Raw genomic sequence first — 13,930 nt, forward strand, 5'->3', positions numbered from 1 at the left:
TACTCTATCCTGGATACATTACTACTATGTCTATGAGTAGTGTTCAAAGAGAGTGTTATATTTGAGTGATTATCTTCTCAAACTCTTCCATGTGGTCGATCAGTTGCGCGTCATGAGAGAGGTCATTACAGACCATGTTGATAATTGAGGTTTGTGACAACATTTTAATAACAATCTATTTTCCAGCATTAATGTGGTGATGATTAGATATGGGATTAAGCTTTATGATCCTCTATATATATATATATATATATATATATATATATATATATATATATATATATATATATATATAAGCAATTTTAAAAAGCAAAGAAACACAGATAAAAATGGTAACTCATGCTATTAATTTTTGGCCTCATATTATAATGACATATTCAATATTGCTTGTTCGATCTTAACCAATTAATATAGAATTAAATTTGCCAGTTGTGTGATATCCCTTAAAAGTATATGAAGCAAAATGTACAATATCATATGGACCACTAAACTTACCAGTACCAGCATTAGTATCAGTTTCGGTCCTTATCTAAACCAGAACTAAGTGGTGGAATTTTTTGAGATTTCTAACGTGCCTTTGTTTTGACTAAAAAAGAAATTGGTAGGAAAAATGAAAAAGTAAGGTGTATAGAAGTGTGAGAGAAGAGAAATTGCAAATTTGGTGAATTTTTAAGCTGTTTGTATGGAAAGAACAAATTTTAAAGATTTTTTTTTTTTGTTTAATCTTCTGCTTGGTCTCTGGTAATCTGGTGTTTGACCGCAGGTAAAATATAGTTTGACCAAAGATTGTTTTAGGCTATATGATTGATTTGAAGAAAGATTTAAATTCTCTTTTCACTATTTAGTTAGAAAAGACTTTATTTTCAGTCATATGCGGTGTCAAGTGTAGTTGCATTGAGGTTAAAGATACCAGAAACTACGATGTTATGTCTTAGATCGCGGTTGCAGACCTTTTTTTAAAACCTCAAATTCACATATAACCTCTTGAACCTGATTCATAAGTGTTGCTATAAGCCTTATAACCTTACAAAAACTATCCCAAATACTTTTGCTTATCACCCTCAGATGAAAAGTATATCTAGAACTTGTCATTAATGTATTAATTTTGCTTGCCACTTTCAAAGACAATATCAATGAATTAATACAGTACTTCATGGCAGAAAAAAAAAACAATTTGATCAATGCCTCTTTAATCAGATTGTTCAAATTCATGTATGCAAGTAAACTCTAATATTAGTCCCTGAAAGTGTCATGTCCTCTCAAACAAGTCCTTGCATTAATTAAAATTAATAAAAATTCCCCAGGTGTTAATTTCATTAGTCAGCTACGTCCAAAACGTTAAACAACCGTTAAATATGTTGATGTGTCCATTAATTTACCATGTCAAATGCATGTGACCGGACCACCACGTTGGTAAGGGACAAAAATAATTTTAGGATGAGAATGTATATTGTTGACAAATTTAATGTGCAAATAACTTTCATTGTGCATTGGTCAAGAAGGTCTTACATATAGGGCCGAAAATAGTATTATTTTATGAAAATAATGGTACATGAGATGAAAAACAAGGTTCTTACCTCTCCTTCCACAATCTCATTCCTTGTTGTTCGGCAAAATGCCACCTTCTAAATTGTAAATTCATAACTGTTCAGTCTTAATATAGCGTAGCCAGCGAAATGATGTGTGGAATTCGCTCCAATATCTATATGAATATGTATGTCTCTGGTGATTGGAACAGTTTTTGACAGGTGAAAGCACCACTTAAGAGGTGCCATCTGTTATGGCATATTTGTCAAGGTTGCTTACCGATGCGCACGAAGCTCAAGGAGTGTCATGTTCAGTGTCCTTCAGACTTCACTAAATCAAAGATTGTTGGAATGTTGCAGGTCTGGCTGGTACGCTTCAGCAGCGACTGAATTGGTGCAGTTATGCAAAGGACATCTGATGGATATTGCAAGAAGTGAGGATTGTTGTATTGCAGGCCGTGTAGCAATGCTAGTGTTGACAATTTGGCAGAACCAAAATAATTGGGTATCAATTCGTACAATATGTAGCAGGATGGAGTAGTAGGCTGTAAATTTAATGCAAAACAGTAGCAGCCACATTACCAGAACTGGTCATATTTTGAGATGGGAGAAGCCTAGCCATGGTTGACTTAAATGTAATGTGGATGCCGGCTTTCACGCGATGGAAGGAGCTATGAGTATGAGCTTCTGTGTAATGGCAATTTCATGCTTTCTCAAGCAAGTTGGAAGCGCGTAAGGATGACAAATGAAGAGGGAGAGGCTGCAGCTCTTCGGGAAACCATGGTAAATAATGTGTATGTTTCGGCCACTATTCTGTACCCCAATGCAGATTCTAAAACTACCAAAACCTTTAGGATATGCTGGCTACTATAAATCATAGCTTTGAAGCCAACAAATCAAGAATCAGTATGTGATTTTTCTTTGCATACCTACATTCAAAATATATGAGACAAGCTAAAGATATACAGCAAAACAGATGGATGGCACAAGCATATATGCCATGTGTAGATCATAACTATTATCAGTATATATATAAATGAATTTCATACAATTATATGTATCATTATTTATATTGAACTAAAATGACATAATAAGTTCCACTTATATGGCTTACATTTTAAATATAAATAGCACCTCACACTATATGCATCATTATTTTTTTGACAATAAAATAAATTCATGAGAAGATAACACAACCAGATTTCCTGGGATAAATCACTTTAATCTAGTATTGTTTGAGCATGACCTCCTTAATAACTTTGTCCAAGTTCATCAATGAACAACCACCAGGGCTGGTCGTCTCCTCTGCCTTCTTCTTCAACTCCATGACCTTTCGACTCATCATCTTTCCATTATCTCCCGACATCAATTCATTGATCAGATTCGCCACCTCCTCTCTTTTCACATTAGTATCGATTTCGATTCCAATCTCCCATGTTTTGCAGATATATCTACAGTTTGTTGGCTGATCGGCAAAAAAAGGCCAACACAACATTGGAACTCCAGCACATACGCTTTCAGTGGTTGAGTTCCATCCACAATGAGTCAAGAATCCACCAATTGAAGGGTGGTTCAGCACTTGCTCTTGTGGACACCAGCTCGCGATTAGTCCTCTATCTGAAATTTCATTCTCAAACTCAGATGACAAAATAAACGAGCCACCAATGACAAGGTCAGGCCTAATGATCCACAAAAAGGGTTTCTTGCTATTGACCAATCCCCAAGCAAACTCTAACAGTTGATCTGGAGTCATAACTGTAATGCTGCCAAAATTCACATAAACAACAGACTCAGGTTCCTTGGATTCAAGCCATTCAAGACACTTGATATCTTCTTTCCAAAGATTGGAACCTAAAGATTCCAAGTGATTATGTGGAGTTTGATTTAATAATGAAGGTAAAGGTCCAACAGTATACAAAGATGGGAACATAGAATAGAGCTCATTAAGAACATCGCTCTCAAGTTCATTACAAGTGTTAAAAATAATAGCAGAGGCTCTGTGAAATCGTTCTGCCGCTTCAATGAGAAATTCTACCATGACATCATTTGGGTCTGTAATCCTTATAAAGTCGGGCAAATCCTTTAACCGAAAGTTCTTCAATCCAGGAATACAGTCTACTTCGGTGTCCAGATATCCATTTGTCAGATAGCTCTTATCTGCTTGTCATAATTGCAGAAGTCAATAGCTTAGAGCTTCATATAAATATATATTTTTACTATTCCGCTTAATAACTCAAGTTAATTCATGAGTAACTCTGAGTAGAGTTATTCCGCTTAATAACTCATAGTAAACATCAGATTTTATCAATCCGACCGTCAAATTAAAAAAAAAATTATTGAGTATAACAACTCAACTTATTTTAAACAATTTGATACTTTATTAAAATTTGAGTATAATTAGCTCTTTTTGAATATAAATAAATGTTTACTATCATATTATATAGCTGAAATTCAAGGTTTATAATGAGCTATTACGTAGAATAACTCTTTTCAGAATTACTCCCGGAGTAACTTTTTGTCTCCTCGTAAAAATGATCACAAACTGTTACCTTTGAGTGGGATTAGACCTTTCTCAAACAGTGTACGAAAGTGTAAAACAGACAAGAAGGTACTTGCACTAGCTGGAGAGAAGAAAACAATTGGGAGTGCATGCTCTTCAGCAGCTTGTATTGTAAATGACATGTAACAATCAGAAACTAAGCAAGTAACTGGTGGAACAAGACCAGCAGTGGCAGAGTCATGAAGTTTGGCAAGAAGTTCACAAAAGGGTTGATAGAAATTTTTCCGTATTGAATCAGAAAGAGATATAATGTCTTGACTAACATCGCCGTCACCTTCCATTGGTGTTAAACCATCTGGAATGGTCTCAAAGTTAAAGTCGGTGAAATCATCAAAGGCATTTGGACCTCTTGATTTGAGCAAGCGTTTATGATTGTATTCAGTGTTGACAAAGGTTATGTGAAAGCCTTTAAGGTAAAGAAGCTTTGCTAGTTTGAACAATGGATTGATATGGCCTTGAACTGGATATGCAATCAACACAGCATGTGGCTTTTTATTATCAGCAAAATAACTCATCTTTGATGAAACTTGCAGTGTGTATAATACTAACTAAGTTTTTAAATGTGTGTTTGAAAAACAAAGAAAAGAAGGATGTGCATTTATAGAGAGATTGGTTAAAGAAGAAATACAAACTCATAAAATATGGTAACTCAACTATTAATTTTTGGCCTCATAATAATATGATGATATTGATATTGCTTTACACCATTAAATTTTCTAGTTATGTCGATGCTATACAAGAAAAAGATATGAAACAAAATGTACAATTATGTTTTGTGAAGGAAAATTAATAAGGCATGATATTAGGGTATAGTATCACAAGGAAACCACTAAACCGACCACTAGTATATGTATTGGTATTAGTTTCAGTCCTTATCCATACCAGAACTAAGTTGTGAAAAAGTTTAGGTAAACCAAATATATTTGTCGGTATATCAAGTTATCTCCGCCCGCAACTCCACAAACTTATCCCTCGAGGTAACTGAGATTCATTTAAGCGAATTCTAGACCAACAGAGTTCGAACATGTTCCTGTCCCTCAAATTCAGCAACATTTTACTTTTAGTCTTGTAATAATAACTGTCAAATTGTTAATGTTTTGGCTACACCTCAGATCATTTGTTTCTATGACACCTCAAGATATACCTTTCAAAGAAATAAAAAAACTGAGCCAAAATTGATTCTGACAATAACCAAACACCAAAAAAATCTTGCCAAATCAAATTTGGTACATGACCAAACAACTTGCAAGGTTGTTAATGTTAAGCCTCCTTCCCCAACCTCATTCCCTATCAAGGGATGGTAGTAACCAACTTTTAAAAAGTGAGAGTGACGTTTGGAAGGTTGAGAAACTATGTCCTACAATATGCCTACATTATACGAATGTCCTTTGTTAATTCTCAATTTTTTAGATAAAATTTGTTTTTATCTATATGTAGTTTATAAATTTCAAGGTTATATTAACTATTTTTCGTGTTCATTAAGGTGTTACAATTTTTTTTAGAGGTTCATTAGGTGTTAGATTAGTGGTAAAAGTTTGACATTGTATTTTCAATGGACAAAATTTAAATCTCATATATTCAAATACTTATAAAATGGTCAATAGTTTCTATTCTAACTCAGGAATTGTTAATGTTTTGACCACACCTCAGTTTCAATGTTGCTATGAGCCTATAACATAAATTTCAATGCTTTTTCACAATAGCCCTTTTAAGGAAATATAAAACTGAAACATTTTTTGTAGATTAAGAAGAATGGTCAAGCACCTATTTCTTGGAGCTGCAAGAAGGAGTCGTAGTAGCTTTATTCTCGTGTGAAGCTACGTGATTTGATATGCTGCTGCAGAAACTAAAGATTAAGAGTTCGAGATTAAATGTATTTCCTAAGTTCATAGAGAAGATTTTGAAAGATATTGAAGATGTTCCTAGGTTTCCTAATGATCTCAAGAACATCTTTTTAAGCTCTTTGGGGCATGTATTTATTTTTACAAAAGCTATAATGGCAAGAGATTTCGAGAGTTTTGTTAGCTGTTGGAATGCATTCGAGGGATGTTGGTATAGTATTTGGACTGAAATAGATTATCTGATGGTTATATCTGCTTTCCACTCTACAAATGTCATCTCTTGGAAGAATATAAATCTTTGGCTAAACTATTTCGATCAGTTTAAAAACATGAGTTTTACGATTTTCTACATATTCAGAGAAGGGAATGCTCACGCTGACAGAGTCACAAATCATGGTCTTTTATCTCTAATTTCATTTGGTAGAACGAGATCCCTGCCATTTTGTTGTTTTCAGATTTAAATTGTTGAATCCATAATTTTAAATAAACTTATTCCTTGTAAGAATAATAATCCTAAAACTAGTTATTGACATGGAAAGCACTTCAATTTCTTTTTTACAAGTGTTGAACTGGTACATAACTTAAATTACAATGCAATATATTGCTTACAATTTGAACATTCATAACACCTCTCACTAAATTCATCATTCTGCACGAATAAACCCAAATCAAGAGGGGATTTGTGAATACACAACCACATTTTAATCTAATATTTCTTAAGCAAGACCTCATTAATCAGTTTATCCAAATTCATGTAAGAACAACCACCTGGACTGATTTTCTCCTCTGCCTTCTTCTTCAACTCCATCGCCTTTTGCCTCATCTTCTTTCCATTCTCTCCCACCATCAATTCATTGACCAAATTCTCCACCTCCTTTCTCTTTACATTGGTATCGATTTCCATTCCAATCTCCCATTCATTGCAAATGTATCTACAATTTGTTGCCTGATCAGCGAAATTTGGCCAACACAACATTGGAACACCAGCGCATATGCTTTCAATGGTTGAGTTCCATCCACAATGAGTCAAGAATCCTCCAATTGAAGGGTGGTTCAATATTTGCTCTTGCGGACACCAGCTTGCGATTAGGCCCCTATCTGAAATTTCATTCTCAAACTCGGATGACGAAATAAATGATCCACCAATCACAAGATCAGGCCTAATGATCCACAAAAAGGGTTTCTTGCTATCGGCCAAACCCCAAGCAAACTCTAACAGTTGTTGTGGAGTCATAACTGTAACACTGCCAAAATTCACATAAACAACAGACTTTGGTTCCTTGAATTCAAGCCATTCAAGACACTTGGTATCTTCTTTCCAAAGATTGGAACCTAAAGATATCAACTGGTTTTGTGGACTTCGATTCAAAAGAGAATGCAAAGGTCCAATGGTATATACAGAAGGGAACGTAGAATAGAGCGCATTCATTACATCACCCTCAAGTTCATCGTAAGTGTTGAAAACAATAGCCGATGCTCTGTGAAATCTATCTGCCGCTTCAATTAGAAATTCTACCATGACATCATTAGGATTTGTTGTCCTTATAAAGTTGAGAAGGTCCTTCAGCCGAAAGTTCTGCAATCCGGGAATACAATCTAATTTGGTGTCTAAATATCCATTTGTCAAATAAGTCTCATCTGCTTTTCATAATTACACAAGTCAATATCTTGAAACTTCATATATGTATAAAGAGAAAGAGAGGAGAGATCATTTTATTGCAAGAGTTACTCTAGTTAATAGCTCATTATAAACTTTATATTTTATCAATCCAACTATGAAATTAGAAGATCTTATTGTGTATATCAACTGAACATATATTCATAAAATTTAAAAATCATTGACACTTTATCAAATAACTTCAAATGAACATATAGTAAGTTTTGAAGGTGATTCACTCTATTCAGAATTACTCCTAGAGTGTGTATAATAATATATGAGAAAGAATGATCATAAATTTGTTACCTTTGAGTGGTACTAGACCTTTTTCAAACAGTGTACGAAAGTGCAAAATAGACAAGAAGGAGCATGCACTAGAAGTGGAAAAGAGAGCAATTGGGAGTGCATGTTGTTCAGCAGCTTGTATGGTAAATGACATTAAACAATCAGAAACTAAGCAGGTGACTGGTGGAACAAGACTATCAGTGGCTGAGTCGTGCAGTTTAGCAAGAAGTTCGCCAAAGGGATGAAGGAAATTCTTTCTTACTGATTGAGAAAGAGAGGGTATGTCTTGAGTGACATCACCATCATCACCTTTCATCGGAGTTAAACCATCTGGAATAGTCTCGAAGCAAAAATCGGTGAAACCATCAAGAGAATTAGGACCTCTTGATTTGAGCAAACGTTTGTGATTGTATTCAGTGTTTACAAAGGTTATGTGAAAACCTCTAAGGTGAAGTAATTTTGCTAGTTTCAACAATGGATTGATATGGCCTTGAAGTGGAAATGGAATCAACACAGCATGTGGTTTAATTCTTTCTGCAAAGTTACTCATCCTTGGTTTTTTTTGTTATGCAATGTTAAAGTGAAGGGAAGTGAGGAGATATATTTGATTAAATAGAGGGAGGAGGAAAATTTCAACCTATGACATGTGAGTAAACTCCTAAGGAAAAAGAACAATACTTCTAAATCTAATAACTTCTTTAATAATTTATTAAAACAAACTCGCAAAACCATACTCCGACACGTCATCCACCATACGCTATCTCATTCAAATTTCACGATGTCGCTACATATCTGATGTGGCACCTTATAACTCACTTGCATTCATATTTGAAAAACTCACTCATCCATGATCCTCTTCTCTTAACCAGTAAACTTAATCATCAAAACCATACTCCGAAACGTCATCTGCCATATGCCATCTCATTCAAATTTCACCACGTCGACACACAATATCTGATGTGGCCGCGTCTAATGCACTGGCATTCATTCTAAACACTCACCCATCCATCTTCTCTTAACCTATAAACTTAGCAAACACGCCACCTAACTTTCAGGTTTATATTTGGATGCATTATTGATTAATGAATATATTACTATATGTGTTATCATACTTTATCTAAGATTAATGCAATAAAAGCAAAGAAACACAAATAGATAAAAATTGTAACTCATGCTATTAATTTTTTTGGCCTCATATTATAATGACATTCAGTATTGCTTGTTCTATTTTAACCAATTAATATAGAATTAAATTTGCCAGTTGTGTAGTATCCCATAATAGTATCAGTGTCACATGGACCACTAAACTGACCACCATTAATAGTATCAGTTTCAGAAAGTATCAGTTTTTAAATAGAAAATAAATTGACAGAAATTTATTTTGTTTGGACTAGGAAATAAATTGTTAGGAAAAATCAAAAAGTAATGTGTAAAGAAAGCAGTGTTAAAGAAGAGAAAGTGCAAATTTGGTGATTTTTTTTATGTAAACTCGGTTTCATGTCTAAGGGCCAACTAACTGAGGGACCAATCCCATTGACCACTAGTAGGGGTCCAATGGAAGACAGAGCAAAGTCTTGGATGGATTGACCCAGCACAAAAATCGTTGACCTCTGAGAGAGAGAGGAACACGCTTCAAGGTCTCAAGTTTTTACCACCAAATCAACCTCCAAGGGTTAAAATTCATCTCTTAATGTCAGTGAATTAGTACAGTACTTCATTATAGAAAACAAACACAACTCGATCTAATATTGGTTAAGCAACACCTCTTTAATCACATTGTCTAAATTGATGTATGCAAGTAAACTCTCATTTTGCATTAATTATAATTATTAAAAACTCCCTAGATGTTAATTTCATTAGTCAGATGCACATGACTTGACCATGTTGGCAAGGGGCGAAAATGAACATAAGCTCATCCCTTTTAATACCATCAAAATGTATATGCACAAATTTAATGTTTAAATAACTTTTCTTGTGCATTGGTCAAGAATCCACCAATTGTAGGGTGGTTAAGTAATTGCTCTTGCGTACACCATCTTGCGACTAGGCCTCTATCTGAAATTTCATTCTCATGCTCACTAACTTAGTGACATTCCCGCTTTAATGGTACACAAGTGGAGTCCGAAGGACAGGTGGTAGGAAAGAGAAAATAGATCTGACTCAGCTACTCGAATACAACAATGTTATCTTCCCGAATTTTACCTTGTTCTATCTGTTATACTGCATTTATCATATCAGGTTCCTTCCAAAGATTTTGAGAAGTGGTTCTGTGGATTTTGATTCAGAAAAGGAGGTAAAGGGCCAATGGTATATAAATAAGAGAGAGTGCTCATTACATCACTCTCTAGTTCACTAAAATTAATAATAATCATAGTTAGTTGTGAAATAAATATTAATTAATATGAAAGTAGTTGAAAATAATATGTTTCTGATATTTTTAGGTACATATAAAATTTAATTTTATTGAAATTAATGGCTTGTTTTCAAATTGAAAGAGCTCTTATATTAATGTTATCAAAACAGAAACTGAGAATATGGTTGGTGGTCAAATTAGTGGTCCATGTGATATTGAACCCTCTTGCCATATTATATCATAACTATGTTTATGATATTTATAGGTACATATCTTTTTCTTGGATTGGTCAATAAAAAAATCATTTTCTTGGACTGAAAGTTTAATGCTATATTAAATTATTAAACCAAATAGGATATACATAAGCAATAGTCAAATGTCTTCGTATTGAGTGCATTCACACACACACACACACACACTTGAAGTTTTAGAGATGAGTAATTTTGCAAGCAGAAAACCACATGCTGTGTTGATTCCATATCCAGTTCAAGGCCATATCAATCCTTTGTTCAAACTAGCAAAACTTCTTCACTTTAGAGGCTTTCACATAACCTTTGTCAACACCGAATACAATCACAAACGCTTGCTCAAATCAAGAGGTCCTAATTCTCTTGATGGTTTCGCTGATTTTTGCTTCGAGACTATTCCAGATGGTTTAACTTCGATGGAAGGTGACGATGGTGATGTTAGTCAAGACATACTCTCTCTTTGTCAGTCAATCAGAAAGAACTTCCTTCACTTCTTTCGTGAACTTCTTGCTAGACTTGATGAGTCTGCCAAATCTGGTCTTGTGCCTCCAATTACTTGTTTAGTTTCTGATTGTTACATGTCATTTACAATACAAGCTGCTGAAGAACATGCACTCCCAATCCTTCTCTATTCCCCTGGTAGTGCATGCTCCTTCTTGTCTGTTTCGCACTTTCGCACATTGATTGACAAGGGTCTAATACCACTCAAAGGTAACAATTTCTTAGCCTTCATTCTCCAATTTAAGCATAACATGTGTTTACTTCAAGAGTAACTATCAACAAGGTTACTTTGTTTAATAACTCGTTATAAACCTTGGATTTCACCAATCTAAAGTTTCGTACAAATCTGAAACCTGTAGCTATTTAATCTGATAGTCAACCTTTATTTATATTTTATATAAGCTTATTATACGTTGATTTGAAATTATTTGAAAAAGTATCTAATGATTTAAAAGATATTATGAAAAAAAAAATAGATTATAAGCTTGTTATATGTTGAGCTATTAAGCAGAGAAACTTGACTCATAGTTACTCTTGAAGTAACTTTCCTTACGGCTACTAACATGATCAATCCGATATATGTATATGAAGTTTCAAATTATTAACTTTCTGTGATTATGATAAGCAGATGATAGTTATTTGACAAGTGGATATTTGGACAACAGAGTAGATTGCATTCCCGGTATGAAAAACTTTCGACTGAAGGACCTTCCTGACTTTATAAGAACAAAACATCCGAATGATTTTATGGTACAGTTTTTCATTGAAGCGGCAGATCAATTTCACAGAGCTTCTGCTATTGTTTTCAACACTTACAATGAACTTGAGAGCGATGTACTGAATGCGCTCTATTCTATGTTCCCTTCTTTGTATGCCATTGGACCTTTACCTTCATTATTAAATCAAACTCCACATAATCACTTGGCATCTTTAGGTTCCAATCTTTGGAAAGAAGATATCAAGTGTCTTGAATGGCTTGAATCCAAGGAACCTGAGTCTGTTGTTTATGTGAATTTTGGAAGCATTACAGTTATGACTCCAGAGCAACTGTTAGAGTTTGCTTGGGGTTTGGCCAATAGCAAGAAACCTTTTTTGTGGATCATTAGGCCGGACCTTGTCATTGGCGGCTCGTTTATTTTGTCATCTGAGTTTGAGAATGAAATTTCAAATAGAGGCCTAATCGCGGATTGGTGTCCGCAAGAGCAAGTGCTGAACCACCCTTCAATTGGTGGATTCTTGACTCATTGCGGATGGAACTCAACCATTGAAAGCATATGTGCTGCAGTGCCAATGTTGTGTTGGCCATTTTTTGCTGATCAGCCTACAAACTGTAGATATGTCTGCAATACATGGGAGATTGGAATCGAAATTAATACTAATGTGAAGAGAGAAGAGGTGGAGAAGCTGATCAATGAATTGATGGTGGGAGATAAAGGAAAGAAGATGAGGGAAAAGGCCATGGAGTTAAAGACGAAGGCAGAGGAGAACACCAGACCAGGTGGTTGTTCATACATGAACTTGGACAAAGTTATTAACGACGTTTTGCTTAAACAATCATAACTTAAAATGTGATTGTGTATTCATCGATATCCTCTTGAATTTGCTTGACAGTCAAGCAAAAATGATACATTTAGTCGGAGGTTCTAGTTATATTTAAAATGTAAGCGATATAAATATGATTTAATGTGTTATTTGAGTAGATTAATATGATTTAATATGTTATTTTGTTGCATTCCATATTTACTAAAATTTCATACATCTTTGTTGCTCCAACATGTATAATAAAGTTGATAAAAGTCTGATCATATGAGGGTCTCAGAAGACAGTAAGTAACACAAGGACCAATATCGGTTCATAAGCATCTTACATTACAGGCAAAAAATAAGAGAGACACAAAATATAGCAAACCAAGGACCAAACATGCATCATTTTGTATTAGTAAATTACTTAACCAGTGCGCCAGATGCAAACTGTATGTCATTGCCCGTCTAGTATAGCATATATGTAAAAACATGGGGTGACGTGGCATCTTCCCACCCCGATGAAGCTCAGCTACTGTTTGCGGCTGCAATTGAGATTGCATTTAGCCTCGACTTTCTGCAATATCAAAGATTACAATGTACCTGTTACTACATCTTTGATTGAAAATAGTGGTTATAAGTTGATAAAGTTCCCTAAAGTAGATAAACAACAAAGCAATGTACTTGTTACTACTATATCGTCCAGTTACTATTATAAGCAAAACTTTACTTTTTAGATACAATGAATAATTAACGTATCTACTATATAATAAAGACTGAATACATTTATTCAATGTATCTAAAAAGTGAAATTTTATTTATAATAATGACCGGAGAAAGTAATTGTGTATATTCAATTCATCATCGGTGCTATATATTTTACCTATAAAGTTCAAACATTTAAAGGAGAATGAGATTGGGACTAAATTGTCCTTGTAAATTTTTTTATTGTCCTTGTAAATTTTGTGCTTTCTAGGAGATTTTTTGGTAGTGGGAGGGGTTTGAACCGCGAACCTTGCATATATTATGCATTATTCATACCAATTGAGCTATGCTTTCTACGAGATTAAATTGGGTCTAGAAGTTCTTTCCATGGATAAAAGGCTCCAATTTTTACAAAAGATAAGAATTAACAACATCTTGCTCAAAAAATAAATAAACATTTGGTTTACCACGTGATTGACTTCAAGTGGTTATAAACCCTATTAAATGACGAATTGTTAGGAAGAATCTGAATTCAATTTTTGAATGGAACAATCTTTAGTCAGCTTTATTTATCTCCTTTCAAATTCTAGATTAGTAGATCCTCTTATCTTTAGGAACCAAAACGTTAACACAAAAAAACTTATTTTTATAAATGTTAAAGACGAAAATTGAATGGCGGCTAAGTTTAAAAGATAAACAATTCTATAAGAACTAAAAACATATTTAACCTATTA

At 34.2% G+C, this 13,930-nt stretch overlaps 3 protein-coding genes across 3 annotated transcripts; 1 reads left to right on the forward strand and 2 right to left on the reverse strand.

Annotated features, from left to right (window-relative positions):
- Positions 1-2,531: 2,531 nt before the first annotated feature.
- Positions 2,532-4,666, reverse strand: LOC146912620 (7-deoxyloganetin glucosyltransferase-like). Its single transcript, XM_085722169.1, has 2 exons — positions 4,076-4,666; positions 2,532-3,683 (listed from the first exon to the last, which is right to left on the reverse strand). The coding sequence occupies exons 1-2, from the start codon at positions 4,599-4,601 to the stop codon at positions 2,752-2,754; spliced, it is 1,458 nt and encodes a 485-aa protein (XP_085578295.1). The 5' UTR covers positions 4,602-4,666; the 3' UTR covers positions 2,532-2,751.
- Positions 4,667-6,450: 1,784 nt separating this feature from the next.
- LOC146912621 (7-deoxyloganetin glucosyltransferase-like) lies at positions 6,451-8,718 on the reverse strand. Its single transcript, XM_085722171.1, has 2 exons — positions 7,891-8,718; positions 6,451-7,565 (listed from the first exon to the last, which is right to left on the reverse strand). The coding sequence occupies exons 1-2, from the start codon at positions 8,417-8,419 to the stop codon at positions 6,634-6,636; spliced, it is 1,461 nt and encodes a 486-aa protein (XP_085578297.1). The 5' UTR covers positions 8,420-8,718; the 3' UTR covers positions 6,451-6,633.
- A 1,592-nt stretch (positions 8,719-10,310) lies between these two features.
- Positions 10,311-12,703, forward strand: LOC146912622 (7-deoxyloganetin glucosyltransferase-like). Its single transcript, XM_085722172.1, has 2 exons — positions 10,311-11,181; positions 11,600-12,703. Exons 1-2 carry the CDS (start codon positions 10,656-10,658, stop codon positions 12,529-12,531), a joined length of 1,458 nt encoding a protein of 485 aa, XP_085578298.1. The 5' UTR covers positions 10,311-10,655; the 3' UTR covers positions 12,532-12,703.
- The last annotated feature ends 1,227 nt before the right edge of the window (positions 12,704-13,930 follow it).

Source organism: Medicago sativa, chromosome 6 (genome assembly GCF_051527215.1).
Source record: "Medicago sativa cultivar Bolivia chromosome 6, Bolivia_mono, whole genome shotgun sequence".
NCBI classification, from domain to species: Eukaryota; Viridiplantae; Streptophyta; class Magnoliopsida; order Fabales; family Fabaceae; genus Medicago; species Medicago sativa.

Coding starts and splice junctions, on each gene's coding strand:
- LOC146912622 (XM_085722172.1), top strand. CDS start 10,656: ATGAGTAATTTTGCAAGCAGAAAACCACATGCTGTGTTGATTCCATAT. Junction 11,182..11,599: donor GGGTCTAATACCACTCAAAG/GTAACAATTTCT, acceptor TATGATAAGCAG/ATGATAGTTATTTGACAAGT.
- LOC146912620 (XM_085722169.1), bottom strand. CDS start 4,601: ATGAGTTATTTTGCTGATAATAAAAAGCCACATGCTGTGTTGATTGCA. Junction 3,684..4,075: donor AGGTCTAATCCCACTCAAAG/GTAACAGTTTGT, acceptor TATGACAAGCAG/ATAAGAGCTATCTGACAAAT.
- LOC146912621 (XM_085722171.1), bottom strand. CDS start 8,419: ATGAGTAACTTTGCAGAAAGAATTAAACCACATGCTGTGTTGATTCCA. Junction 7,566..7,890: donor AGGTCTAGTACCACTCAAAG/GTAACAAATTTA, acceptor TATGAAAAGCAG/ATGAGACTTATTTGACAAAT.